The sequence below is a fragment of the Alternaria atra genome, assembly GCF_907166805.1.
Source record: "Alternaria atra isolate CS162 genome assembly, contig: 37, whole genome shotgun sequence".
NCBI classification, from domain to species: Eukaryota; Fungi; Ascomycota; class Dothideomycetes; order Pleosporales; family Pleosporaceae; genus Alternaria; species Alternaria atra.
Window position 1 is genome coordinate 594,655 of NW_025091336.1, and position 27,692 is coordinate 622,346.

Here is a 27,692-nt window from a genome sequence, read left to right on the forward strand (position 1 = left end):
TGGAGTAGAGTGGCGTCGTGACCCCAGATCAGTCGAGTCGTGAATGCTGGTGGGCAATCTCTGTATCTGTTGCTATAGTCTCAATCACAATGAGATGGCAGCTGTTTAGTCAGCGCCTGTGTTACTGTGTAGCCTAATGACTGCATGGTGAAGCGATGCTAGGTTCTTTCCAGGTTGGTGGGGGCGCAGTTCAGGCGCCTCGCGGGCAGTGGCACCTTCTCGCAACCTCGTGTCGCTCGCAAATCAACAGGTTCGCGTGTCTTACGCACTCTTCTTCTCAAAAACATGGTTCTTTTGTAGCTGGTAGTCGTGGTTCATTCGCGTTTCTTCGTGTGCCTGCCGCGAGATCTAGCCTCGAACCCCGCTCGGCGTTCGTTCCTTCAATCACTCGCCCATGACATGCAACATTGACGTTCGTCCTGAATCTTAAGGCAATCGCTGCAATGAGCGGGATAGAGGTAGCTGGCCTTGTACTTGGCGCTCTGCCGCTTATTATCCAAGGTGTGTTGCAGTCCAATCTGAAGGAAAAGATAATAACCGGCTTACTATTCTCTAGGGATTGAAAGCTACAGAGAAGGACTCAGTACCCTGAAGAGCATGTGGGATCGAGAGCATGAATTTCCCGCCCTGCTCAGGAAACTCAGGGCCCAGCATGTTCACTATGAGCTAACGATTCGGATTCTTTTCGGATCCATTACGTCGGACGCTGAATGGACAAGGATGACGACTGATCCTATGGCATCTCAGGAACTATGGAAGAGCAAGGAGATCGCACTGCAAGACAAGCTCCAAAACGCGTACGAGTCGTATAAAAGTACCATGGCGGAGATTGAACAGATAACGAAGAGCATCGCGGGCAGACTAGATCTGGATCGTGCAGCCGAGGTAATCACATGTAGCACCTTCAGTGCATCGTAGACTAACACGATTCTTAGCTTACTAGAAATGATCTCGAGGCGCTCCTTGCCGCGAACCCTAAAAAGGCTGACGATAAGTTCGAATTCAGGAAGCGTGTTCGTTTTGGTATGAAGAAGAAGAATGTGAGCGCACTTCTAGAGAAGCTCGATGAGTGCAACAGGCAACTCGAAAGGCTCACAGAAAAGAGCGAAAAGATTGAGACGTACCACAGACCTACAAAGCCTTCGTATGCCACTCGCTTGCAGAAGCTGCAGCGATACGCCAAGATTCTACATGACGCACTATGTGTGTGCTGGTCATGCTCATGCAAATCCTTCCATACAGCAAGTCTCCAACTTGATCCTAGGGGAGACGTGTTTGCGCCAAGATTCCAGAAGACACTTCACTCCACTAAAACTAGTTTCAATATTTCTTTTTCGACTGTCTCCTCAGATAGCACTGGAGTGCCGTGGTCGTTTCAGGCTGCCAAGATCTCCGTCGACGAGGAGGAGGACGACTATCTTACACCGATGGTCTCTTCTAAACCCAACAGGATGCAAAGAAATGTCAGCTTCGGATCACTTCCGCCTTATGCAGTTCAAGACCCGGCGACCAGTTCACCACCTTCTTACCAAGAGGTCAATGACCTCTGTGCATCTATCCAGCAACTATATAAGACATCCCCGACTATCGGCTTCTCCTTGGATAGTAAAAGCAAGTTACGGGGCGCTTATGCAGTCGACACCGCAGGAGCACATATTCCTAGTGCCGAACTGATCTCTCTAGAGACACTGTTAGAGCGACCACCAGTCATTAATGGAAGACGATCCAAGTTGAGCAGGAAAGAAAGATATAGCTTGGCGTTGACATTAGCGTCCAGCATACTCTACCTAAACTCAACTCCATGGCTCGCCAATGAATGGACTGCGCGAGACATTCTTTTCCATCGAACGTCGGACCCCATGCGTCCGATCGATCTCAACCACGCATACCTCGCGCCGAATGTAACCGACCGCTTAGAGAACGGTTCAAAAGGCTCCAAGCAAGTGGTTTTGAAGAATAGCTTCCTGCTTGCTTTGGCGGTCTCGTTACTTGAGCTTTATTTCGGGACAACTGTCGAAAAATATAAGGAGTCTGAACTTGAGGATGAGGTTGCTGATGCATCAGCGAATCAAAAGTATACTCTCTTCACATTGGTGCATATTTGGACAGACAGCGAGGCCGAGAACCTCTCTGCTGCCTTCCAAAATGCAATCAGTCATTGCATGAAAGGGTATGGCGATCCCACCGCTAGCTTACAAGACACCGACTGCCTCCAAGCAGCAGTTGAGAATATCGTCCTACCGTTGCAGGAGGAGCTCAACCAGTTTCTGGGCAAGACATTGGCTTAGCGCAAGAAGCTCAAAGCATGTTCCGACTGCGTTTCCATAGCGACACGCAACGACAGACGCGATACGGTTCCAAGTGCAGACGACAATCGCGCGTCAACGCTCCAGTACCGGGTCGGGACGAAGGCGGCTTACTCAACGCACATCACCTCGTATCCGACCCACGCGCCGGGCAATACGACATGCGATTCCGGGGTACATGAGGCCAAACTAGTGCGGTAAATCTCCGAAGTCAAACTGAACGTCGAGCGATGGGTCAGTGATTGATGGAGAGGGAAGCGTATGTCACAGTAGCCACTTCGGTTACTAGGCGATGTGGCGAGAGAATTGCGCGGCGGCTAAAAATATCAGCAACAGCCTTGCAACACCCCCGCACCCCGCCGCCTCTCAGAACCTCGTACAAACGCATGTTCCCGGATTGCGCGGCAATATTGTGATTCGAGAGGGCGCAACACGAAGCTTTATTAGTGGAGGGGACACGTACTTGGCGGGGTACAGAGTTCAAGGACAGGCTCTGTAATACACAGGGTATGCTCAGGATGAGTTGCAATTGGTGCTACATGTCACATAGTCGAGCGGAACTGCCCGTCATATTTAATCTGAAACACAACCCAAGGCTACTGATTGAGATATGCTGGATAGTTGTTGCTTGATGCAGACTGCGCATTGCCGCAATCTTACGGCGGCAATATGTTCTTGCCGGTTATAGATCTACGTCATGACGACGAGGAGCTGTGCTGACCGCATCATGAATCAAGGTTAGTCGTGCCCCTTTAGGAGATTGTGGCGGAAATTGAAGATTTGGCGCATGGCTAGCGGGGGATGCGCATTATCTTTATCGAAGGATTCTGTAGCTGAAGATGTGGAGATGTCATCATGGAACAGATACGCACGCATCAAGGCGCGCAGCCAAGCCTCACCAATCTTGTGCTCGAGGAATTGCTTGTGTACGTGGCCGAAGGGTTGAATACATGTGCCGTGTTTGAGGAATTATGCCGCGACATGTGTCGGATTGTTTTTGCTACGACGAGGCGGGAGCATAAAAGTGATACGTTTCGTTTTACACCGCCTTGACGACGCCATATATGCAGACGCACCTCCTAAGTTCTTAACAGGGTAGGGAGCGATAAGAAGCTAAGCAAGCGAAGCCACCCGGTAAAGCCTCTTGTTGGCGCGCACGACGCCGCCCAAGTCTGAAACAGGCCTACGGTTGGACGAACGGCGCCGACATGAGGCGGCGAAAATGGGCTACATGGGGGTAGGTCGGGGAGTGAATTGGCCACAGCAAAAGCGAACAGGTACTGCCCGAGCAAATGGGGGATGTAAAAGGAAGTCGTCGTAGTGATGTGGGTGGCAACGGCGATGCATAAGGGGTGCTCATGCTCTATTAATAAACGCGAATTGGCCAGGGTCAGTTCAAGTTGGCTCCGTGGTTGATGGAGAGGGGGATAGAGTGGAGAGGAGAGAGTAGATAGGTCACGGCTGCCCGGAGGCCGGCGTGAGTGGTTGCACGTCTTTGTTGTGCAGGCGACGAACCATAACATCAACACAACCACAAGACTCACGACGGACCGCCACGACGACCTCTTGAGCGCATTCACCCTGAAGTCGTCACTTGTCGTGCACCGACTACTTGTCCTGAAGCAGTAGGCCAGCATTGAGCATTCAACGCTCGTCAATCTGCCCAGGGCCATCCCGGTCGTGCTTTGTCTTGGCGCGTCGGCGCCCCTTAACGTCACCTGGAATCCGTTTTCTCGATTCCCAATCCAAGCTCCTGCCAACGCTTACCAGACCACTTCACTTCCCCCAGCCCGCCGCTCTTTGAGATAGCAACCCGACACTCGCTGAGGCCCGGAACACGACTCACAGGTTGACAGCGCAGAGCGCACCCATACGCTCTTTTTGCTGTTCCGCTCTCCCTTTGACTTCTCGACACCATGGCACAACAGTACGACTCTCCCAGACATAGATGCGCCTCTTCCCCCGCGCACCACATGGTGGACATGGCTAACATTGAGGCAGAATAACCGCGTCCTTGAAGGACTTTTGGCACACAATGACCTCGTACGACCGCCACGCCTCGCACGACTCGCCATATCGGACGGGGCGTCACATCCCCATTCCTCAGAGCCGCCATGCCGCCCTCACCTCCATCACGGCGAGCGGCGCCGAGTCCCGCACCGACCTGCACTCGCCCTACCAGCACGACGAGCTCGCGACGAGCAATGGCTTCATCGGCTCGCCCAAGGGCCCCATGTCTCCCAGCTCTCCCTACTCACCTGGAATGCGCGGGTCGCTGAGCCGCCAAGCGACCATGGACTCGGACACTTTCGACAAGGGCGCCAATGGCCAGATTCCCATGCAGGACTTCAACGAGGGCCTGCCCCCGCCACCGCCTGTTGGCCATTCGTGGAGGCGTATTGACCGCTGGGTCGAAGACCACTACCAAGAGCTCTTCGACAACATGTGCGAGGGCTGCACATCAAACGACGTCAACGAATTGGAGCACGAGCTCGATGCGACGCTTCCCATGGACATTCGCGAGTCACTACAGGTCCACGACGGCCAAGAGCGCGGCGGTCTCCCAACTGGTGTCATCTTTGGTCTCATGTTGCTTGATTGCGAGGAAATCGTCATGGAGTGGAAGAATTGGCGAAAGGTCGCTGAAGAATACCTCACCACAAAGGTCGATTACCGAACACCGCAGATTCCAGTCAAGGCTTTCGCCGGCTCTTCTACAGCTGCCCCCGTAGCCACAGTTCAGAGCACAGGCAACCCTCTCTGGCGACAAGACCTCCTCGCGCGCCAGGACTCACAGCCCCCGAATGCGGTACAAAAGGCCTATGCTCATCCCGCATGGATCCCTCTAGCCCGAGACTGGGGAGGCAACTACCTTGCTGTCGATCTTGCTCCGGGCCCTAACGGCACATGGGGCCAGATCATCATCTTCGGCCGCGATTATGACTGCAAATACGTTGTCGCACGCTCATGGGGTGCACTGCTAGCCATGGTTGCGGATGACTTTGCTTCGAATGACGTACACATGGACGAGGAGACGGGCGAGCTGAAGCTGTTGGCTTTCAAGCGCCAGAACGTAGAGCCGCCTTACCTAGAAGTCCTCCGCTGGCGGTGTGACCAGAAGCACGGCCGCCGGCAACCCAAGAGGCGCCCAAACAGTGGTCTGCGCGTCAACCCCAACGCACCGGGTATGGTCGTCCCCAGTAGCACTGCGAGCAGCCCCTACCACAGCCCTGTAATGGGACCAGAAGACCGCGGTCGAAGCCCCCACCGCCTATCCAAACCACCGAAAGGCGTCAGCCCGCGAGGCAAGCTTTCAAGTCCGCTAGCACGAGTCGCTGAGGAGAACCCAGCACCAATCCGCGTGCACACCAATCTTGACGCCAAAACTGCCGCACCCTCGGAGAACTTGATCTCCATGGACACACCCAGACCCAGCGACGAGCTCCCTACTCCCCGACTACCCACACCCCGCGATAGCCTCGGCAGCGACAAGGAGAACAACAAGGAAAACAAGGACACCAAGCCCGCACCCTCATCGCTGAAGAGCCCCGTCCTTGCATCTGAATCGGAAGACCTCAAGACCGTCGAGATATAGGAATCCCGTCATAATCGTTTCTCCTCCTTCCACTACGCTTCCCATTGATGATCTACTTAGAAACGGCTAAATACCTGGGCAGCCCCAATATACACGTTTAAGGAGTGCAAGGCGTAGGACTGGGGAGCATGGGCACATCAATGCAGCCGCATGGTTGTCAGATGTTTATGTGTTCGGCGTATTGATCAGCATTTTCAATTCTTCATCCTGGAAGTTTTGAACAAAGGGCGTTTTCCTCCATCGACAACAATTCAAGACTTTTACCCTTCTTCAACAAAGTACACACTACCTGCGCACACAGAATGGAAGCGGCAACAGAACACCATTCTTCGCCCATACACACAACCATCAACAACCATCACCACGACTACCTAGCCTTATCGTCCACCATCTGCACGCCAACTTGTAACAACACATATGATCGCTTTTTCTTCTCTGCTTCTTTCGGCTTTTAGTGCTTGGCTTGGCTTTCCAGCTCTACTAGCTGATAAGGATTTGCTTCTTTCTTCTTGTGGCTTCTTCCTCCCTTATCTCCGGATTGGAGTTTATATGCTACTTTTTCTTTACTATTCTGGGCGCATTGCATGGGTGGGGGCTCTGTGAGCGCTTGTTCTTGGCTTGCGTCTGTGGCTTGTAGTGGTGGTTTGTAGTGGTGGTTTGGTAATATTGTTTTTCATCTCCAGAGGTGAAACGAGTTGGTGGTTTGTTGAATTCTTTCGTGGGTGGCATGGTAGAGACAAAGGGAGGAGGGGGTGGGATGGGCATCTCTGTCGTTGTTGGTGTGGCAGTCATGTCGTCGGGATAGCTGGTGGAATACGTAGGATGGAATCAAGATTGTTCAGAATTTAGTCTTTGGTGCATGTCAGATAGGCTGTTACTGGAACACGATTTAATGAGAATCGACGCAGCCTTGCTAATTCAAAGGACACCTGCGCCACGCCTCGTCCCGTGGCCCCGGGTGCGCATCTGCTTTTTTTTTTTTTTTATCGCGGACGAAGACGTTCAAACGGCGTTTGAATCAACGAACGCCGCATGGATCAACTTGTATGTTTGTAACAGTACCACCTCGGTAATCTCGCTACCTCTTACTACACATACATGTTTTTTCCGCGATCATCACTTAGTGTTTTACCACCATTACCGCCGTCCGCGAAAAATGCACAACCCTCCCCCTCTCCTCATCCCTATTAACACCGTCCACGCCACCTGATCAAGAAAACCTTATGACCACCTCCACAGCACTCCATCGCCATACGTCCTCGTCCTCGTAACCTCTCTCTCTCAGCAGTTACAAATCACATGTCCTAACCTCACTCGCACAATTCAGTCCTCCCCTCAGACACGCTCGTAACTCACACCACCTCCCACGGAGAAAGCCATTTAGACGCAGTGTTTCCTCGTCGATACTACTACCCGTAGCGATGACAGTGGGCATGTTGATGCTGGGATGCAGGGTCGTGGAAATGCAGATGAGGAGGATGAGAACGACGTTGAGGAAGATGGACGTACAAGGTTATGCTCACGAAGCTACTTTGTCAAGATAGCGCGCGGACGGAATGGGAAAAGTGTGTTGGGGGGAGATGGCAGATTTTGAACAGGAAGGCGAGGCCGAAGGGGAGAAATGACCTTTCCATCTCCGAGCTTACGTACACATGGAACATCCAACTATCGTCCACCAACCCGTCGACTTACATACCAGGAGTGCGGAACAATTCCTGGAGCTCACACATAGCCTCGCTATATGGATACAAACTTTGTAGCATACCGCGTTACGATATACCATGCTCCACTCCATCGCGCGAACCGACCATGAGATATAAGGAGCCGCATCCGCTATCACGACCAACGAACCACAACCAATTATCCTCTCTGGTATCTTACTGGTCATACATACGTGCCGCCACAGCCCGCCCTCATCTGTGTGCGGGGTAACAACTCGCCCCCAACCGGCAGGGTAAACTCGTATACTTGTCATTTTCAAAATTACGAGAGTGACCGAAACCACATAGTGGCACAACATAGCACAGTTCAGAGGCTAGAGCTCCCCCACACATCCGTTCCAATCCATGCTACACGCACGTAAAGCCGCTTTGGGTAGACAGGCTGACGAGGGGTTGGCTTCAGCCTCGTGGATCTGAGATGATAAAAGTAACACTTTGTCCGTGTTTAATAACGTTCTGACTTTGTGGATTCCCCCCATTCAGCCTTTTCGCATACGTGAGTGATGTCAAACCCTTTCGAGCTCGCGCCAGACGCTACCGCGGGCGCCTCCATCGACGTCGACGACGCGGTCAAACGCTGTAAGTGCTTCTATAGACTGTGAATGGTTTTCTTACAAGCGCATTCGACTGATGAGGCTCTTCGCTAGTCTTCCCAGAAGGATCAAGAATCGATTCTGCGGTTGGTCATGGTGCCAGTCTGTGGACGCGATCGGCACGCATTGATATCGAAACGTCGGATGGAACGCCAAAGTCTTACTTCATCAAAGTCGCACCGGGTCCAAATGGCCGCAGTATGCTAGAAGGCGAGTACCATTCGGCCATGGACATGCGAGCAGTCTTACCAGGCTTCTCGCCCATACCTATCGGCTGGGGCGTCTTCGATTCTGACCAAGATCTCGCGTTCTTCTTGCAAGCCTTCCATGATATGGATACCGAGATACCCGACATGGACCAGTTGACTAGAACACTCGCCGAATTTCACATCAAGAGCGAGGAACGATTCGAGGAGCTTACACGAGATCGACGACCCGACGGTATGAAGTTTGGTTATCACGTTACGACGCATAACGGCAAGTTGGCACAAGACAATACCTGGACACGGACTTAGGAGGAGTATTTTACGCAAAACATGAAGCGGATGCTCGAGCATGATGAGAAGGAGGGAGGGGAGCGTCCGCAGGAACTTGAAGAGTTGCTACAGCCGTTGTTCGACAAGGTTATCCCTAGGCTTTTGCGCCCAATGGAGATGAATGGGGGGGAAGTGAAGCCTTCGCTCATTCACGGGGACCTGTGGTATGGGAATACTTCAACAGACCATGAGAATAATGTGCCCATTGTTTACGACGCATGTTGCTTCTGGGGGCACAATGAGTGTGAGTTGCCCATCCGCTGTAGTCATGTGTTCATAGATTACAAGCTAACATTTCACGTCCTAAAGATGAGATCAGGACCATGCGAGCAAAGACGCGATACCGATTCGGCAAAGCCCAACAGAGAGCCTATCTCCAACACTACCCTGCTGCATACCCAGTCCAAGATTTCGAAGCGAGGAACGCACTATACCATCTGTAAGTAATCCGGCCTTGTGAGCGACCAAAGAAAAAGTAATCCTGACATCGATCACAGCCGAAGCCAACTTCACGATTGCGCCTTGTTCCCTCAAAACCCACGATACCGCCAAACGTACGTACAAGAAATAAGAACCGCCAATATACAAGACAACGCTAACATGCAAGAAAGGTTCACGGAAGAAACAAAGAAACTGGTGGATATGTTTCCGGATGGGTTAGAGGGCTGGCTAGCAGAGCAAGAAGCGCAGGGGGAAATCTCAGTCGGCGCAAGAGAAGGATGATCAGAATGCAATAGTGTAAGTCAACGGCCGCTTGATGATAGCAATTTCATCCCTTTTCGCAATCACAAGTTCGCCTTTTGTCGTGAGAAGTAGTAGAGGCCGGTTGTTAGCCTTGAGCCACTCATCGGGAATGAACATGTGGTGTGAACATGTAGCACCTTGTACACCGAGTGCGAGAGAGCACAGCCACAAGTCTTTGTCAAGGAAGTAAAGTTTGTTTCCTTGGATGCCGATAATGTGCTCAACCTTTGTATCGTCGCCTGCTGTCACTGGGTGCAATACGTGTGGCGTTGCGCCCGTTTTCTGGAAGCTCGAGCAGTCCAACAGTGCAGTGAGTATCGCAAATGGTCGCTTGTCACCCTTGGATAATGCGATGCCCATGTGTTTTCGTCCAGCGGTTGGTGCCGCGTGCTGCACGACTAACCTTGGCTCACCGTCTGCAACGATCTCTGCGTTTCCCAGGGTTGATATCAAACTGAAGCTGTCCCACGAAAATTGCCTGATCAAGTTGTACTGGATCGCGAAAAGCGTGTCTGGTCGAGTCGGGTCATTGGCCCAGATCTCATCGGACGTAGGCTCAGATCTGCTGTTGACTCCCTCAGCTTCGAGGTCGAAATGTTCAACTGAGTCGTTCAAAACAACTAGCAGCTTGGAGCCTTGGGCGTTGAAAAGCAGTTGGCGGATGGGCTCTTGATAATGTGTATGCAGAACATCGTCGCACACCCAGCGATCTATAGCCCGATATGTTTTGACGGTGAGCTCATTCGTCCCACCTATACTTGCAACAGCCTTGGGGCTGACAGCGATCTGAGACACCCAACTACGTGTCGTATGTTCGTACAAAAGTTGGATTTGCTCTCCTGTTTCTGTCAGGTGCAATGCCACGGCGCCGTTATCTGTACCGCACAGCACGAACTTGCCGCAAGCCGTTGAGGCTATAGCGGATATCTCCGCCACTTCTTCATCTATCGTAAGATTTTCGTCAAGCGTTGGCAGCATATCCGACATACTTTCCGTCTCTTGCGGTTCCGTGCGCATCAACACTGGCGGCTCCCAAACATTGCATTGCGACTCGCGGATGTCGATGAGGCGCTCGCTGTCAGCACTAAACGTGATGTTTCGAATAGCATGGTTTGACTTATGGGTGATTTTATAGAGAAGCCTCAACGTTTCTGTCTCGTAGAGTAGTATCGCGCCGGTGCTGTCACCAACCGCGAGGGTACGGCCATCGGGGCTACATGCAAGTTTTTCGACATCAAAATCATGGACTGTATCGATCAAGGCACCTTGTGCGCTGGGGTCGTATGTCGCAAGACCTCCGTCTCGATAGACGACAGCTAAGAGATTGATATCTGAGTTGGGACAAAACTCGATGGCTGCAGCTGGCTCTAGGAAGTCAAAGTTTGCGGTGTCGAAATCCGAATCCGGCTCACATTGAGCTATCTCTTCGTTGGTATCAAGTTCTGACAGAATGATGGGGTGGCCGCGATGTACTGTAGCCAGCATGTTCGAAGCGACGTCAAGGCTGGCGCATGTTATGTCGCCGCCAGGGAAAAGTTGAAGACCTCGCCCAGCATTTGAGTACGGCCGCACAGTCATCTTCAGCAATTTACCGTCCATTGAATCTCGCACTACCAGAACGTTGTTTCTCGTGATGCCAATGATTTGGCGGTCCTCTTGGGCGAAGGAAAGTGCTAGTGGCTCCGCAGTCACTTTCTCTTCCCACACCTTGACACCGTCAAAGACGTTCCAGAGCTTCACGTATCTCAAGCCCGCGGAAACCAATAGATCTCCTGATGAGCTATACTGCAGAATTTTGACCATTTCCTGGTGTTGGAAGCAATTAATTTCTTGAAATGTAGCATGGTCATACACGTAGACCATCCCACTTCGCAAGCCAACCGCGAATGTAGACTCTCCACTCGCGACCGCAGTGGCAAGCTTGCCATGGAAAGACATTCCACAAAGACGATCATCCCACAACTTGTTCGAGATACCGGCAATGTCAATGCCCCTGCGACTGTCGTATTGAGAGAGAAGAGCGCTCTCGCGCGGTACAAGGGGAGGAATGAGTCCATAGATCGATTGTGGTAGCCTGAGTAGATTTTTGCCGAATTTGGCCACTATGCGAACCAGGTCTACAGACCATTGCTGCACACATGTCGACTTCTGGTCAATCAGCGGCTTGTGCTTTGCCCGTGCTTGAAGAAAGCCACGTAGATTCTGAGAGGCCTGTATAAGAATCCGTAGATTGCCAGTAGCAGCGACATGTTCAATCCAGCTAAGACCATTGGTAGTAAGGAACTTGTGGATACTGTCCAGTAAAACATCGTCCTCGGAAGTTCCTCGTCGAACGTGGTCGCTGAAATGAAGACATGCGTACTGGGCGAAAGGCGAAGTCTCGAGCCTGCGATTAATACGTACCGTGGATGGCCCAGGAGACGCCAGCATCCTTACGGACCTCATTTGAGAGCTCTTGAGGTACTCTAGACATAAGTTTGCTAGAGAGTGATGCGCAATAGTCGAGTTTGTACCGAAAGTCTCGAACAGCCCATGGTTCAACAGATAGTCTCGAGCTGTCTGATGTACTAAGCACACCCGGCTGGCCTTATCGACGTATATCAGATTTCCACATGCTGACTTGATCGCGTGTTCAAGCAACGTAACCCGAAGGTGGATCTTGAGCGCATTGGCGAGTTCCGCAACGGTCAACGGGTGCATGGAGCAGACGACAATACTGAGGATAGCCTTCGTTAACTTCTTCCCCTCCTCGTCCGTCTCCAGAATTTCAGTCAGCGTCCTTTTGTAAAGCTTGTCCATACCCGGCGGCATTTCGTCCAAGATGCGCTCAATGTCTTCGATGCTGTAAGCATGTTCTAGCTCCTCCATCACCAACTGGACCCACAGGAAACAACCTTCCGACTTTTGCAGTATCTTCTCAATAAGTTGACTGCGAAGTTTTGCTGGTCCTCGTTGGAGAATGTGCGATTGCGGGCCGCTCTTCACGAATCTTTCAATGTTGTGCCGAATATCATCAGCACCGAAGCTGTGTTCAGTTACCCTCGCACCCAGGATGACCATTTTGGTCCGAATCTGTGGCGTTGGGCGGCTTGTGATGAGTATCTTTATTTGGAATACCGCTTCCAGCTTGCTGACCATGCTGAGGAAGTTCTCAAAGTCTCGACATTCGTCTAAAGCGTCGATAATCCAGTACTGCGGTCGACTAACTGGGCAAATGAAGATGCCACCAACGAAAAGTTTCCGCCATATGAGCTTCTCCTTTGTGCTGTCGAACTGAACGCCAGTCTCCTTCAGTTGCAGAAGCTTTTCTCGGACGCAAGGATGTAGCAGCGCCATTTGATATGCAATGGATCGCAGCATTCCACTAACTGTCGATTTTGATCGTTCTTCTAGCGAGAAGAAGTAATAGCAGCAGTCCATATTGACAGCTTCGAGATGACCCACAACCTGGCTTGCCAACGTAGATTTTCCTGCGCCAGGCATAGCGTTGACCCACAACAGCTGTAGCGACCGAGGAGTGGTTGGGCTCGATGCTACATTCATATCGTACAGTGGGCCATCGCGCCAGTTGTGGAACAACTCCAGTTCCAAGAACCAGAGGCCCGAGCCTGGGAGCGCAATGTCTTCCAACTCGCAAAGATCGTCTTCCGGTTTATCACGAACACCGAGGTAATCCTGCAGGCCGCGTAGCATCTGCGAGTCGTGCATGTGCTGTTTTGAGGACACTAGTACAAGGCACTTTAGCGAAGTGATATGAGAACACAGGCTTTACTCACCGTTGCGCATGATCTTCTCTATCGTCTGACAGAGCGAATTTCGAAGCAAGATGAAATCCGGGTCTTTGGGGCTATCAAACTTGCATATCCCACGATGGTTTTTGTTCATGGATATCCTTTTCTCATGCTCATAGCCTAAAACGGCCGAGTCTGGGCTTACTATCATCTGTGATTTGCCGGCCCAAGTTTCTAAAGTCTCATAAAAAGAGAATAACTGTAAGCCCTTCGAGAAGCGTGGAAAATCATTGTTAATAGTTTGTATCATGACTGAAGCGGGCTGAAGGTCTTTCACGTAGGGCTTGTCGCCATGGAACGGTGAAAGAGCGACGAGTAGCTCCGCCGACTTGGCACTGTCAGAGCCTTTGTGTGGAGTACCAAGGAAAAATATGCTCTCTATCCGATCCGCGATGTCTTGGTAATTGGGGTTTCCGTGAGCTTCGATGTGAGCCTCCCGTAGTTAGCTTCATGACTTTTCGGGTATGGGGCCATAACGTTACCTTTTTCACTAGAAGCCCACCCATGCTATGCGCAACAAATATGATCTTGGAATGCGGGGTCTCTCTCATGGAAGGAGAACTTTGTATTGAAGCTAGAAGCGTCTCAGCGAGATGGTTGATGTTGAGGATGCTGGATTTTGTATTCGTCCAGTCGGATCGGTATCCGAAGCTGTGAACGCGGGCATGTTGGAAGCCTGGGTCTCTGGATAACCATTCCTTCGGCCAGAAGTGTTCTAGCCTCTTGGTACTGCTCCATGTTTTGCGAGACCCTCCCTGCAGTCCATGCACAAATATAATGTCTAGCAGAGGGTGGGATGAACTGAAGAGAGTGTTCAATCCGAGTGGACCAAAGAAATCCTCATCGTTGAAGGTCGTCGAATCATGGACCGAGAGGGAGGAGAGGACGCGCTCTAGGGATTCGGTATCGAGAGTGTCTTTGGTTTTTCGACGGCGGCCGAACTATGCACGTCCTGTTAGCGTCCCATTACGTCTCGGTGCAGACAACCCAGATCTTACAGGGTAGTCCATCACGCCCAAGTTTCTTCGTTCTCATGCCGATGGTGGACTCGCTGAAACTCGTGAGAAGGACATGTGCATGGGTTGTGTTTCGTCCACGCGAGGCCGTGAACCTCAACTCCACGTCAGACGAGCCAAGCCGCCTAGCACGCGTTGGTACCTCCCCGAGGCTGCTTACAAAACAGTATTGAAAAGTAATTTCGGTGCTCACCTAATAGAGCATTGCGATGCAGGTGGGCTGAGTGCATGCAGGTGCTGCAAGCCTGCGACAAGGGCATATGCGCTTGATGGTCATGACACGTACGGCGAATTGACGATCCACTGACTATGTAAGACAACGACCCAGTTACTTGCAATGCCAACTTGTGCTCTTTGTCACATTTGCTAAACAAGATTACCTGTGACATGGACAAATCAGACTCAACTGTGATAATTGGAGCAGGCATCAACGGCTTAGCGACAGCCTTCTACCTTGCAAGCACTCGCAAGCGCGGAGACAACATCTGGATCATCGAGACCTCTTCAGATGTCGTGAGCTCTGCTTCTGGAAAAGCGAATGGTATCTTGTCGGATTACGGTCGTACGGCTCCTGTTGCTGACTTGGCTCACCTGTCTTGGAAGCTACACCAGCAACTTGCGACGGTATATGAAGGAGCTGTCAACTGGGGATATACAAAGACAGTGAGACATGAACTTCTAAATGCAAGCGACTTAATGCCTGGGTTTCAGGCTCAGTATCCTTTGCCAGAATGGATACGCAAGCGAGAACAGTACTTCCAGCTGATTAAGGGTAACCCATACAATTGCGCACGTCTGTACGTATGCCTGTTATTTTTTTTTGTACAGAATGCTCCCAGGCTGATAGCTCCGAGGGATCCGCGCAAGTTTGTCGACTTTCTTCGTCAAAGATGTGAAGAATCTGGTGTTAACATCCTCTTCCAATCGGAGGTCCAACATGTACAAATTGATCAAGAAGAACTCACGGGAGTCACAATCAAACACGACAACGAGCTCCGTCAGGTCGAATGTGGTACACTCGTCGTTGCGGCAGGATCATGGAGTGGGAGAGTGCTCGAGAAGCTTTTCCCTGAGTCTAGTTTTCACCTCGAATTTGAGGCGAGCCACCGGTCTGCAGGTAACTGGCTAATATTGAAGGCGCCGCTACCTTCAAACAGCGAGTATTGCCACCAAGTGTATGTCAAACGTCTTGCTGGTGCGCCAGTCGAAATTTCAGATTATCGAGACGGAAGACTCTACGTGGGCGGCTACGTTGGCAGTGCTGAAGTCATGCCCGCAACAGCCATGGAGGTGATACCTCAAGCCGCCTCGATTGCAACCATGAAGGTAATCGCTTCACAATTTGTGGATTTCGATGATGCCGAGCCAGAAGTGTTGGAAATGGGGCGCTGTTATCGACCGATCTTGAATGAGGGCAGACCTATCATCGCAAAAATACCGATACACACATTGATTGGAAAGCCCTGCAGTGCAGCCGGCGAGGCGCATATGCGGGGTGGTGTTTTTGTCAATACCGGACAAGGTACGAGTGGGATATGCATGGGTCCAGGCAGCGGGTTGGTCATGAGCGAGCTCATCCGCGGGCTGCAGCCTTCAGCAGATATCAGTGGCTTGGACATAGCCACATGATACACACAGATACACTGAGCACGGTCCAATGCATGTGATAACTGATGTTGGCTGACATGATGCACGTACATGCGGTCGCCCAAATGACACAAAGACCGCCATATTCGCAGTCCTCAGATCTTGGAGGTATGTGTATACGTTTAATGAGCGGAACGAAAATACATGCTATGTGCACGAGTCGAAAAGAGATTGGACAGATCGATGGAACGAAGAAGCGGCGCGTCTTCCATTCAGAGGACGAAAAGAGGGGGCTGGCGTGGAACGCGTCTCCGCTCGCGCGCTAGCAGCCGACTTGTCAAGATGGGCTGCCTAACACCCGTCCCCCTACTTCAGCAAACCCCAACAGCCTTGTACACAAATGAAACCTCGAAATGATGAGCGCAATCTTACGCATGTTAAGATCAAGTGTTGTTTAATTCTCCAAGGAAAAGCAACAATGTTGATACCATAATACTCAAAACGATATGGTCAATGCGACACGCGAGTAACACTGTATTCATATGCTTCATCCCTAATAGTTCTCTACGGGATGCCAAGTTTACTCTTCCTTGATGCTGAGACCTACACCTTCTCCTCCCTCCCAAAATGCCACAGTCCTTTCCGCAATTGTCTTCGGGTTCAGCACCTTGTTCTCGAGCGCTACAGACCCTTCAACATAGATGAGCCCGATGTGCACACCACTATCAGCAAAAGCACGATTGAAGCTCTCAACCATGTTCTTCTGCGACGCCTTCACCAAGCTCAGCGAGAGGAGTTGTGGTACAGGGTCCCAAGGTAGATGGCTGTTGGTGACAAGCAGGGCTGGTTTGCTCGTGGAGTTGGATTTAGCCAGCTTTTGAAGTTTGGGGATGTAATGCTGTGCTACAATGTAAAGGGCGAGGTTAGTCGTCTATTCTCTCAGTCAGCATACAGTATGTTGTTGGTATTGGAGAGGAGAGTTGAGTACTTTGAAATCCTCATCGATTTCCTCAACACTGACGCCGAGTACTTCACTTGGCTTTATACGAGCAGCGTTGAAGAAGACGACCTCTACGTCTTCGCCTTCAGTCATGCTTTCGAGTTGCTTGAGTACGTCTGGGATGGAATTTGTATCTGCGAGATCGATGCGGAGTGTGTCGACTTTGACAGGGGAGGTGCTCCTGGCGACGAAGGGCGCATCTTCATTTTGGAGACGTTCTGTATTGCGGGATAGGAGAATGATATGCTCGATGCCTTTGGATGCGAACTGGGTCGCGACGTTGTTGCCGATTCCGGGCCCGGCGCCGAAGACGATGAGGGTGCGTGTCATATCGAAGTGTTCAATGTGTTGAAAAATCAATGTCCTGCTTAGGGCGAAAATATCCCCCCCATGCTGCGCGATGCTTCGAATTTATACCCCGGAGCGTTTGTAGCACATATTTCCAATCACGGTGTCATCAAGGGTCACGTCAGTCGCGCTCACCATTGCCTGGCTGCATCTGAATAATGGTCATGCACGTTATTCGTTCCTCATAGGCTGAACCAGTACAGTCTTACATATGTACGTGCTTACTCAGCCTGGCCGAAGCATCGCAAGTCGGTTATGAGGACGACCGCATTATTCAGCTCTGTTCCAAAGGGGAAGCCAACAATTTTCCAGATGGGTGAAAGGCTGGCCCCACACTTCGGCGCGCCAGGTTAGCGCGGTACGTCATACGTCTGTCTCTGTTCTGGACACTCCCATGAGCGTTGGTATTGATGTCAGGAGACTGAATAAGAGCATGTTTGTAATTATGGTGAGATGGCATATTGCTTAGGCACAGTTTAAGCTTTATGAGACTTGCTGTACTGAGCAACAGGCGATGTCGGCGCAAACCACCGAAGACCGCTGCCAAACCTCCCGGATAATATCTCGTCTTGTACAGTTACTCCATCCACATCTTCGCAACACCTTCTCGATCGAATATAGCAAAGAATCGTGATACCTAGAAGGATTAAGGCTTGAAATGAATCATGCCCTCCAGGCTGCTGCGGCTCAATATGAGTCATTCTGACGGGAGCTAGGCTCCACGGGGCAGATAAGGCGCGCGAGTATATCAAGGAATAGTCACAACTATCGACGAAATGTTTCCATCCCGAATCTTCGGACCTATTATCATGTCACAGCGAACAAGAGATACTACGCTCGCCAGCGGCTTCACAAAAACGATCCATAGCAAGCCGACTGCTGCCCTGGATCCAGCCTCCAACAAGTTACCAAAACCAATCAACGTACTCATAATCGGCGCATCTCGTGGTATAGGAGCCGGTATCGCGTACGCATATGCGCAAGCGGGTGTTGCATCTCTTCTCCTAGCAGCGAGGTCGTCTTCAGCCCAAGAGTTAGCGGCAGTGGCACAACAAGCCAAAGACCTAAACCCTTCGGCATCCATTGAAAGTCTACAGGTCGACATCACATCTAGCCCAAGTGTTGCACAGCTTGCAAAGCATGTGAAAGAAGAAGTCGGAAGGTTGGACGTTGTCATTGTCAATTCGGGATACTCCGGGCCGGTGGTACTGAAAGTCGACCAAGGGGATCCGAAAGATTTCCAAGATGTTTTCGACGTTAATGTGCAAGGCACATATCTCGTTGCGCATCACTTCATTCCGTTGCTGAAGGAGAGTGATGGTGCTAAGACGTTCATCGCTGTCAACTCATTCGCAGCATGCATCGTCAATGGACACATTGCGAATACTGCGTATTGCATCTCGAAGTTTGCGCAGGCACGTCTTGTTGAGTTTCTGTCAGAACAGTACGGTGCGGATGGTATATTAGCCATTGCGGTACACCCAGGTGCTGTCAACACAGAGATGGCGGATAAGAATACGCCGGATAGCTTCCGATCTTGTAAGTGCATTGGCCTTGTGAACTCGATGAGAGTTACTAATTTTCCAGACCTTACGGATGATGTCGGTCTTGGGGGTGCTTTCTGTGTTTGGTTAAGCACTGAGAGGCGGATGTGGCTCAATGGCCGGTTACTGGGTGCAACTTGGGATGTGGACGAGTTGCTGGCGAAGAAAGCGCAGATTGAAGGGCAAGACTTACTAAAATTTGGTTATAGGATTGGCGATGCTTCGGCCGCTGGACAAAATGTATGAACCTGAATTCAGTGAATACCACAGCCATCATACTCAGGCTGTCGATCTCCGTCAGCCTCTCTCACTCCCAATAAGATCCTGATCATCTGTTGTCTGAATCTTCTCCATCACTTTAAAATCTCGAGAGTCCCACTCTAGACTTCGCCTGCCAGTCTTCTCCCCAAGCTGCAAGCTCAACAATATACCCTTGATTCTCTTGCATAATCGAATTTCCCCGCCGGCTCCAGCAAGCATCAATTAGCACATCGCGTAAGTACTGGGAATCGTAACCATACGATCCGCTGTGCGGACCTGGAGCACGTACACTGGTACCAAGAAGCACTATGTCCACCGTGGGGCTGTTGTAGACGTTGCAAAGTTTTATATGATATGAAGGTAAATGCCTACTAGAACATGTCGTACATACTCTTGGCCCAATGCCTGGGCGGCTGATCAACGATTGGATTCCGGCTGTTCTCATCGGTGGGCACGGATTGTCTGCCACGAATTGGGCAAGGATAGGATGGTTTTTCATCGTCAAGAAACAGAGACCGGCGTATTGAGCCCACTGAATGAGAAAGAGAAAGTGATGATAGATAAAATGTTCCCTGCGTAGTAGTGTGGCATTCCCGGCCGGTAATAAAGCAGTTCAACAAACTGTAGAGTTACCATACAGGATATTGAAAACATCCCTCTGATGATCTCGAGGAAATTGGCGAAGCCGCTTCGTGTCTCAAAAAGATCTGATGCGGGTATGCTGAGTCGAGATGGTTGCGAGAGCAGCTTGTACACTTTGAGCTTGGGTATGGCGTACGCTTCATGGTAGGCCATCCTGGACACTCGCAGGATAGCAAGAGGAAGCACTGTGAGGACGAGAGTGCTACTGCCATTGTAGATAGGGTTATATAGCATGCTCAGTGTTGAGTGCCGTCTGATGGCTGGTAGTCGTTCGTAGACCATCAGTCGGATGTCTTTTGGCAGGTCGAGAAACCTGAAGTTATCCATGCTCGCTTCAACAGCCATCTCAGAAGACCTAGATGGAGGGAAGTTGGTTGGGTATCGGCCGGATGCAAACAATTTTTGTTCGATTGGGAAGATAGAAGCTACGCAGAATGAAGTGTGCGTGTTCTCAATGATATGATGGAAGCGAGGTGGTTGTGGTACCATACATTGCTACATTGCGCGAATCCCTGCACCCCGTTGTTCATTACTCGGACACAGCCACATACCCTGGATGCATGTCTTTTCCTGTTCTTTGAGCATACTGTCGGGCCTGTTCGATATCAATATAGTTTCGCCGCATGAAAAAGGCAAAGGTCTCGTTCCGAGCGCTACTCAAAATTGCACGATTATCACCCATACTTATGACTCAGCCTTTGAAGCAACTTGAGGCTAAGTTTGCTTCAGAAGACGGACGATGGTTCTTGTAAGTAGGTTGTAGAGGAAGAACAACGAGTGTGGTCCCCGGCTGAAATCTCCAATCGATTCGAGGTTAGCCTGCTTTGATCTAGCTCGGTTCGTGACGGAAATCGTCCCTGGGCTACCACACCATAGATCTTCCCACCTCTCATGCCATCAGCTACCGGATATTAACTTCATCAAAATCATCTTTATTCTCACTAATTTCCTGTACTTTCGCATTGTGTGCCCTGTGTTGTACTCAAAGGCTCATAAGAACGCACGTCGTCTTAACGCGTAACTAGCGTTCATGGTGTTCCTGTGGGATCCGCACGCATCACGATGCACCACCCACACTACATATATACGAGCAACGCAACTACCACTAAAAAGCCGATATCGATTGTATTGATCCCAGAGTCTGCATCGCTGCCCAACATCGAAGTTGGGGTGCCCAAGATGACAGCAGGCTAAAGCTCTGGACCAATCGACTGCGCCTCTTTCAGGAAGCGAGATGGTCCTCCAGCGTGCTGCGCCCACTACTCAACGCCATTGAAGTTACACTGTAAATGTGTCTTACGATGCCGTGGTCCGGGCAAATCATAAGGAAGCTTGCTATGATGGTGCAATACATACATCCGAACGGATACCGGATTCTAGTGTCGTTTGGCCCGTTCAGGACGCCGTTGCGGCCGGCTAACCTAGAATTGACCATGTCGAGACACCGCACGACTAGTTGCGTTTCCTTCGTATACCTTGTCGTTGTCTGGAGATTTAGAGTGTACGCATTTGGTGACATCGGCGACTTATTTACACATCTAGTTCCCTCTCGAAACTTACGATCATCACGGATCATCCCTGGACGAAGAGTTCCTTTCAACGTAAGTTTGTCGTATGACGGATCGAGGAAGGCCAAGTTGCTGTACTACAGTAACCGCGACGTGTTGCTCGTGATCACCAGTAGGACACTCTTGGCATGATCGCGGCTAAGTCGGCTTGCGGCCAGCACCTCAAGACATTCCACAAAGCTTCCCCATCAACGTGATCATGCTGACGCTAAAGTAGCACACTTGGGCTCTGAGCAATGCCAATCTATTCCACGTATGCTTTTCAGCGTTTCTTACTGTTTTGACAATACTAACATATACCATAGCTGAAGCGCAATGATGAGATCCATTAAGCGAATACACCCGACGAGTGACGAAACTCCGCCATGGGCAGGCATGGCTTTTACCCAACCAGTCGATTCTGATGCTTTACATGAGCTTCTGAAGAACCAATACCCACAATGCACAAGTTTGCGCCAGCGGAAGCATATGGCCGCCATAGACTTTTTGAGGCGCGAACTCGAGTCGATGCAAAACGAGACGGCAGGGACGATGACAGAAATGTCGCCTGGCGACCAAGCACGTGTTGTCTTCCATGCGTCTCATCAGAGCCTCGAAGAACTGAGTGAGCGTAAGCATCAAAGAAGCATCTCACCTTCCCTGTCACAGAGCAGTTCGTGTAGGTCACCGGCACTTCTGGATCATCACCCACAGCAGTCTCCTGCTATAACCAAGATCGGGGCTGGTCAGCAGCATGTATTCAGTATTGTGGATGGACTTGCGATGCAGCCGAAGAAGAAGCGCAAGATGACACCCGCAGAACGATCTGCTTACAAGACGACGAGAAAGGTCGGTGCTTGCGACAAGTGTAAGCGCCAAAAAGGCAAGGTACGAGACAGTTCCCAACAAGTGGAGCCTAAGGTTAACATGAGGAAGTGCACGCATGTCATAGGAGCGCTCATGCCAATGGGAAAGGATCTGCAGGAGGACAAGGTTACCTTACAAAGGTCAGTAACGTTGGTGGAAGTTGGCGATTTCCCATCGAAATGCTAAGCCGATACACCCAGGCCTGACGCAACACTGCCGGTTTTGATCGCCGCTCATAACGCTGAAGACACGACTCGTACGCATCAGGAAACGCAAGGCTTGTCACAACAACCTCGCACGTCACCAATGACGCAGTCGGCTACAGCACCAGGCAGCCCGCAGTGGGCTCAAGAATTGCAGGGGACTCGGGAAGGCGGTCGATCAGAGATATCGGGGTACGTACCTTCACATGTCACTGGGTCTTACCCAAGGCCTCTACACAACAGCCAGGAAATTCAATGGAGCAACCAGTCCCCCTTCGAGCTTCCGTCATTACAGTCCAGTTATGATGGCTATATAGTTCCCCCGGACCAACCAGAATGTTCTCCTACGTTCTCACCCTATCATGGTCTCTCACCAAAAGACATGCAGTACCCGCCTGGCCTCTTTGAACCGTCTTGGAACTAATCTACGAGCTACATGTAGCTGCCACCAGGATGGACGATCTTTTACCATTTGCCGGAACACGGAACAGGGAAATAGTCTACCCTGACTATCTTCACTGTCACTCATCTGCGTATCGCTTCTTGTCATACAAGAAGTATTTCTTTGTTTCCTATATCTATTGCGGGAGCTAGCTCCCAGACTATCTACCCACGTATGGATTCCCGGATACCAGCATACCAAGGTCTACAAACCAGCCTAAGGGATATAGAGGTTCTCACCGAAACATATGGTCACTCTATCAAGATGCACATACATGTTCAATCAATTTTTAGGAAGACGGAGATTCGGAGGTCCGCTGCTGTGCAGTGTTGAACCTGCCTGCTGGTTCCTAATGGGTACGTTCGATGCGCTAAAAAGAAGCAGTTAACGCTACAATCAAGACGTTCACAGCGCCCGATCCTTGTTCCTTTCCCATTTCTTTACCGCTCTCCCTCTCTTACAAATGTCTGTTCGTTGACTGCCTTTTCCCATTGGGCTTTGGTCCTGGGTCGTGCTGCCGGCATCGCTAGTAGACCTAGGTTCTACTAGCGTGTCATCAGCACGCTCGCTGGAGAATCGCCATACAAGTTTTTGGTTGGACTTCGCCGGCCATGTCCTGCTCCGGTCTTCTTCACTTTCTTCGCTAGTTAGACCTAGCATATGTTCCGCCTGGCATTCTTCTATGTTATGGCCAAGCCTATAAGCCGATATCTAAAGCCGCGCACAGCCTCTGACTGTCTTTACAGAATACCAGCATCCGTAATGTCGTCCAGCTCAGAAGCCCCATCTCCGACCACGACTACGACTTCTCCCCCTGATACCCCCAGGACAACAGTAACGACACCGACTGCGATCCTTCGCCCATTTGACTGACGCATCATACGTTTTAACGATAACAAATCGACGATACGCTTAATGACTTGATGTTCTAGCTATGGTTCTTTTCTACTTTCCAATCATATACATAACATTGAGAGACTCTATAGTTGTCTGTTATTACGAACTAGATGCAGCACGTGATGAGCCGGGGCAGAGAGGAAGAATCCGATTATCGTACTTCTTCAATACGAAATACAATGGTTGATTGACAGCTTGATTTTATGAGTGGGTAGTGACGAACCGGTTGTGTTATTATATTCGACCTTAGATACAAGACCAAGTGCATTTCATATGAGCTAGCGTAAAGAGACTCGAGTTGCGGAACGCGAGTTGGTCATGACAACATTTGCGGAGCGAAAGCGGCGCTGGGCTTGCTGTCCCGAACAGGCAATGGACCTCGGCCCAATCACGAAGCCTTGGTACAACCCGACACCAACCTCGCATGCGCTGGAGGTTTAACGCCTGCATTTGCTCTTCCATTCATCACAACTGCACGCACATGACATCTATTGTTACAATAGCAAGAGTTGAATAGAGACATCCCTCGCACCACGCACTGCCGCATTGACACGTCCGTGAGCTGCCGGGACCCTGCGTTATCTTCGGTCTTCCGACATTCCCCACACGCGACGCCTGCTCCACCCCCAAGTACGCGGGCTGCATAGCCCTCTCAACCATCAACATGATACAAGGTACGCGTCGCTGGCTTAGACGCAACCGCACAAACTTCGCAATCGGTGCCGGAGTGCTCGGCGCGGGTTATCTGGCGGGGCAGTATGTCCTGGGCAAGCTCGGGGAGGCGAGACAGCGCATGAGCGATGATCGCATCGCGAAAGAGAAGTGCGCTTTTAACATTGTTATCACGGGATAGTCTCTAATGGCTCTGCAGTCTACGTCGCCGTTTTGAACAGAACCAGGAAGACTGTACCTTCACCGTCCTTGCCATCTTACCCACCGCGACCGAAAACATACTCGATGCCATCCCGGTCGAACAAGTGCTGGAAGAGCTACAAAGACAAAAGGCAGAGCGCTTATCACGCAGTGTCGGACCCAGCGAGATTGCCAGCTCAGCGCCTCCAAGTGTAGCCGACACAACCGAGGATGACGCACGGAGCTCGAGTCTCCAGACGGATAGTTTCATCCATGCCAGCCAAATCGCTACAGAGGGCGATATTAGCACAGGTCCAAGAGGGCGCAGCCCAGATCCTGGCGAGGAAAAGAAGATCAAGAAGAGCAAAGCACAGCTTTGGAGCGAGATGAAGATAAGCTGTATGTGCCCCAAACTTGACATGGAAACCTGAGATGCTAACGTGACCAGCAATAACACGAGCTTTTACCCTCATCTACACCATCTCTCTCCTCACACTTCTCACTCGTATCCAGTTGAACCTCCTCGGCCGCCGAAACTACCTCGCATCTGTCGTGTCCTTGGCCGCTCCACAGCCGACTAGCGAAGGCTCGAGGATCAACCTGGAGAACAATGATGACGACAACTTCGAGCAAGCGTACGGCAACGATTTTGAGACAAACCGTAGATACCTTAGCTTGAGTTGGTGGCTGCTACATAAGGGGTGCATCGACCTGATTGAGAAAGTAAGGATCGCAGTGAAGGACGTCTTTGGCCTTGTGAACCCAAGAGAAGAGATGACCTTGGAGAGACTGTCAGAACTTACTTTGGAAGTGCGCAAGAAGGTCGAAGGTGCAACCGAGGAAGAGCGAAGGTACGACTGCAGTCCCGTTTGAATTGGCGTTGACTAACTCTCCACAGAACATGCAAGTGGCTTACCTTCCTACTCCCACCACAAGATCAGGAAGACTACGTCCTCCGTGAATCAGGCATGACCTCATCGTCCGAGTCTGCATCGCCGACAACAACAGCCTCTCTTCGCCGCCTTATTGACGAAACCTCCGACCTCATCGACTCACCTGCCTTCACCCGTGTCCTCACACAGCTCCTCGATGCTGCTTTCTCCCACCTTGTCGACGTCAAGATCTCTCAACTCTCATACAAGATCCCGCCCATTTCTGATAATCAAGCTCGTATACAGGAGATCGTTGGTAGCGATGTCAAGGCCAAGGTCGCGAATAGCTTAGCAGTCTTCTGCAGGCAAGCCCATAGTATTGGTAGCGGTGCGAACAATGAATACCTAGCTGCTATTGAGGCTGTCGGCGGCCTGGAAGCATTCGCTGCTGTAGTCTACTCAAGCAACTTTGAGTACGAGAGCCCAGAGGCTGCTGCATTGAGCCGCCCTGCGGCTGTTGAATTGACTAAGCCGAGCGTGGTACCCGATGTTGCAGCTTTGGAAGATACACAGCAGGTGGATGTTCCGAAGCCTGATGATCCGTTTGAGAGCGCTTGGGGAAAAGCGCTGGCGAAAGAGGATGGGAAGCAGTTCTGAGGAGATTGTATCATAGGCATGAGTAGTGCAATGGCTGTTGTTGAAGTAGGATTCTTGAGATACCCGTAATTTGAACCTGTAACACCACCTGCTTTCGTGACCTCTGCTGTAGCGACTAGTCGAGATTCGTCATCATCAACATGTCTACGCGCTTTGTAGGTTCCGATAGTAAGATTTGTGCATTCCGGCCTCGGAACGGGAGTCGTGACGTCAGCGCCTACTTGGTTTGGTGGGAGGTATAGACCTCTGCAACTACATGTATCCCTTGCCATCCCTGTCTATATTTTCCTCCAATTGACTACAACTAGAATACTTGCGGTCCAGATAGCCACCGATACTCACAATGGCGGACCAACAAAATGCTGGTTTAGGCAAAAACGCATATGTAACGCTCCTCACCCGACCCAGCTACCTCGCCGGCGCAATCCTCCTAGCCTACACACTCAACAAACACTCGCCAAACACCCCACTCATAATAACCTACACACCCGAGACGCTCCTAGAAACCTCAATCAACGCCTTCAAAGCCGAAGCCGCGCACTCAAACATCATCCTCCACCCCGTAGAACACCTTCGCCTCCCCGAAGATGGAACGGAATCCGGCATGGTCGCCGAGCGCTTCATCGACACCTGGACCAAGCTCCGTGTCTTCGATCTCTGGGATATGTCTCAAAAATTCGAACGAATCTGCTGGCTAGACGCCGACATGATGATCTTTTCCAATCCCTCCCCTCTAATCTTCAATGAAGAAAACGACGTCTACCTCAAGGGCGGAGACGGAATGAGAACAATGGCCGTACACACCTGCGTATGCAACCTCGACCACGACTCCTGGGCCCCCGCCGAATGGAACCCAAACAACTGTGCCATGGCCAAACTAACCTCCTCGGACCAACTAGCAGAAGTGCACCCGGAACCGTACACCTTATCCAACTTCAACTCCGGAACTTTCTTATATCGCCCGAGCAAAGCTCTCTCGGACTTTGTTTTACGCAAATTTGAGGAACTGGGCAACACCAAACTCCGCGCTATGAAATTCCCCGACCAAGATTTCCTAAACGAAGCGTTCGACGGCCGCTGGTCGACCTTGTCCTGGAAAACAAACGCGTTGAAGACGTGGAGGTACTGGCATACTAATATCTGGGTGGACGATCAAGTCGCTGTTTTACACTACATTGTCGATAAACCGTGGGCTGCGCGTGTCAAACCTGATGGCACGGCGGGGTATCTAGGAAAAGACGGGGAGACGCATCGATGGTGGTGGGATGAGTATGCAAACTGGCATGCGGAGCGTACAGGGCAGAAAGAACAAGAGCTGTTGGATATCGTGGGGAAGTATGCGGCGAGGGAGGATGGAGAGGAGAATGAGGAGATGAGGGCTATTGGGGTGGAGCGCAGGACTTTGCGAAGAAATGGCCTGCGAAGGGTACGGAAAGTGGCGAAGGCGGTGGTGGTGGTGGTGGTGGTGGTGGCAATGAGCCGAAGTTGACGGAGGAGGCACAGGAGCAGGCTGAGGTGTTTGGTCAGGGGCCGAATGGTCCAGTGCTGAGGAAACCTATGTTGGGCGAGAGGGGGCATGGGCCGGTTGTAAGGGGTGGGAGGGGAATTGGTGGTAGAGGGAGGGGTGAGGGGTGGAGTGTTATGCAGGATTGAGTTATACGGGACGCGATG

At 51.1% G+C, this 27,692-nt stretch overlaps 10 protein-coding genes across 10 annotated transcripts; 8 read left to right on the forward strand and 2 right to left on the reverse strand.

The window, feature by feature from the left end:
- Positions 1-443: 443 nt before the first annotated feature.
- On the forward strand, positions 444-2,288 carry ALTATR162_LOCUS11925 (uncharacterized protein; the record flags this gene model as incomplete). The annotated part of the gene is made up of 3 exons (XM_043319569.1): positions 444-501; positions 557-885; positions 936-2,288. The coding sequence occupies 3 exons, from the start codon at positions 444-446 to the stop codon at positions 2,286-2,288; spliced, it is 1,740 nt and encodes a 579-aa protein (XP_043175504.1).
- Positions 2,289-4,341: 2,053 nt separating this feature from the next.
- Positions 4,342-5,901, forward strand: ALTATR162_LOCUS11926 (uncharacterized protein; the record flags this gene model as incomplete). Its single annotated transcript, XM_043319570.1, has 1 exon — positions 4,342-5,901. One exon carries the CDS (start codon positions 4,342-4,344, stop codon positions 5,899-5,901), a length of 1,560 nt encoding a protein of 519 aa, XP_043175505.1.
- A 2,224-nt stretch (positions 5,902-8,125) lies between these two features.
- On the forward strand, positions 8,126-9,194 carry ALTATR162_LOCUS11927 (uncharacterized protein; the record flags this gene model as incomplete). The annotated part of the gene is made up of 4 exons (XM_043319571.1): positions 8,126-8,201; positions 8,270-8,676; positions 8,731-8,995; positions 9,061-9,194. The coding sequence occupies 4 exons, from the start codon at positions 8,126-8,128 to the stop codon at positions 9,192-9,194; spliced, it is 882 nt and encodes a 293-aa protein (XP_043175506.1).
- Positions 9,195-9,474: 280 nt separating this feature from the next.
- Positions 9,475-13,380, reverse strand: ALTATR162_LOCUS11928 (uncharacterized protein; the record flags this gene model as incomplete). Its single annotated transcript, XM_043319572.1, has 2 exons — positions 9,475-13,220; positions 13,272-13,380. The coding sequence occupies 2 exons, from the start codon at positions 13,378-13,380 to the stop codon at positions 9,475-9,477; spliced, it is 3,855 nt and encodes a 1,284-aa protein (XP_043175507.1).
- Positions 13,381-14,689: 1,309 nt separating this feature from the next.
- Positions 14,690-15,931, forward strand: ALTATR162_LOCUS11929 (uncharacterized protein; the record flags this gene model as incomplete). Its single annotated transcript, XM_043319573.1, has 2 exons — positions 14,690-15,099; positions 15,157-15,931. The coding sequence occupies 2 exons, from the start codon at positions 14,690-14,692 to the stop codon at positions 15,929-15,931; spliced, it is 1,185 nt and encodes a 394-aa protein (XP_043175508.1).
- Positions 15,932-16,469: 538 nt separating this feature from the next.
- On the reverse strand, positions 16,470-17,219 carry ALTATR162_LOCUS11930 (uncharacterized protein; the record flags this gene model as incomplete). Its single annotated transcript, XM_043319574.1, has 2 exons — positions 16,470-16,820; positions 16,878-17,219. The coding sequence occupies 2 exons, from the start codon at positions 17,217-17,219 to the stop codon at positions 16,470-16,472; spliced, it is 693 nt and encodes a 230-aa protein (XP_043175509.1).
- Positions 17,220-18,046: 827 nt separating this feature from the next.
- ALTATR162_LOCUS11931 (uncharacterized protein) lies at positions 18,047-19,027 on the forward strand (the record flags this gene model as incomplete). The annotated part of the gene is made up of 2 exons (XM_043319575.1): positions 18,047-18,776; positions 18,825-19,027. 2 exons carry the CDS (start codon positions 18,047-18,049, stop codon positions 19,025-19,027), a joined length of 933 nt encoding a protein of 310 aa, XP_043175510.1.
- A 2,543-nt stretch (positions 19,028-21,570) lies between these two features.
- Positions 21,571-22,284, forward strand: ALTATR162_LOCUS11932 (uncharacterized protein; the record flags this gene model as incomplete). Its single annotated transcript, XM_043319576.1, has 1 exon — positions 21,571-22,284. One exon carries the CDS (start codon positions 21,571-21,573, stop codon positions 22,282-22,284), a length of 714 nt encoding a protein of 237 aa, XP_043175511.1.
- A 2,020-nt stretch (positions 22,285-24,304) lies between these two features.
- On the forward strand, positions 24,305-26,021 carry ALTATR162_LOCUS11933 (uncharacterized protein; the record flags this gene model as incomplete). Its single annotated transcript, XM_043319577.1, has 4 exons — positions 24,305-24,462; positions 24,512-24,891; positions 24,941-25,343; positions 25,391-26,021. The coding sequence occupies 4 exons, from the start codon at positions 24,305-24,307 to the stop codon at positions 26,019-26,021; spliced, it is 1,572 nt and encodes a 523-aa protein (XP_043175512.1).
- Positions 26,022-26,364: 343 nt separating this feature from the next.
- ALTATR162_LOCUS11934 (uncharacterized protein) lies at positions 26,365-27,510 on the forward strand (the record flags this gene model as incomplete). The annotated part of the gene is made up of 1 exon (XM_043319578.1): positions 26,365-27,510. One exon carries the CDS (start codon positions 26,365-26,367, stop codon positions 27,508-27,510), a length of 1,146 nt encoding a protein of 381 aa, XP_043175513.1.
- Positions 27,511-27,692: the final 182 nt, after the last annotated feature.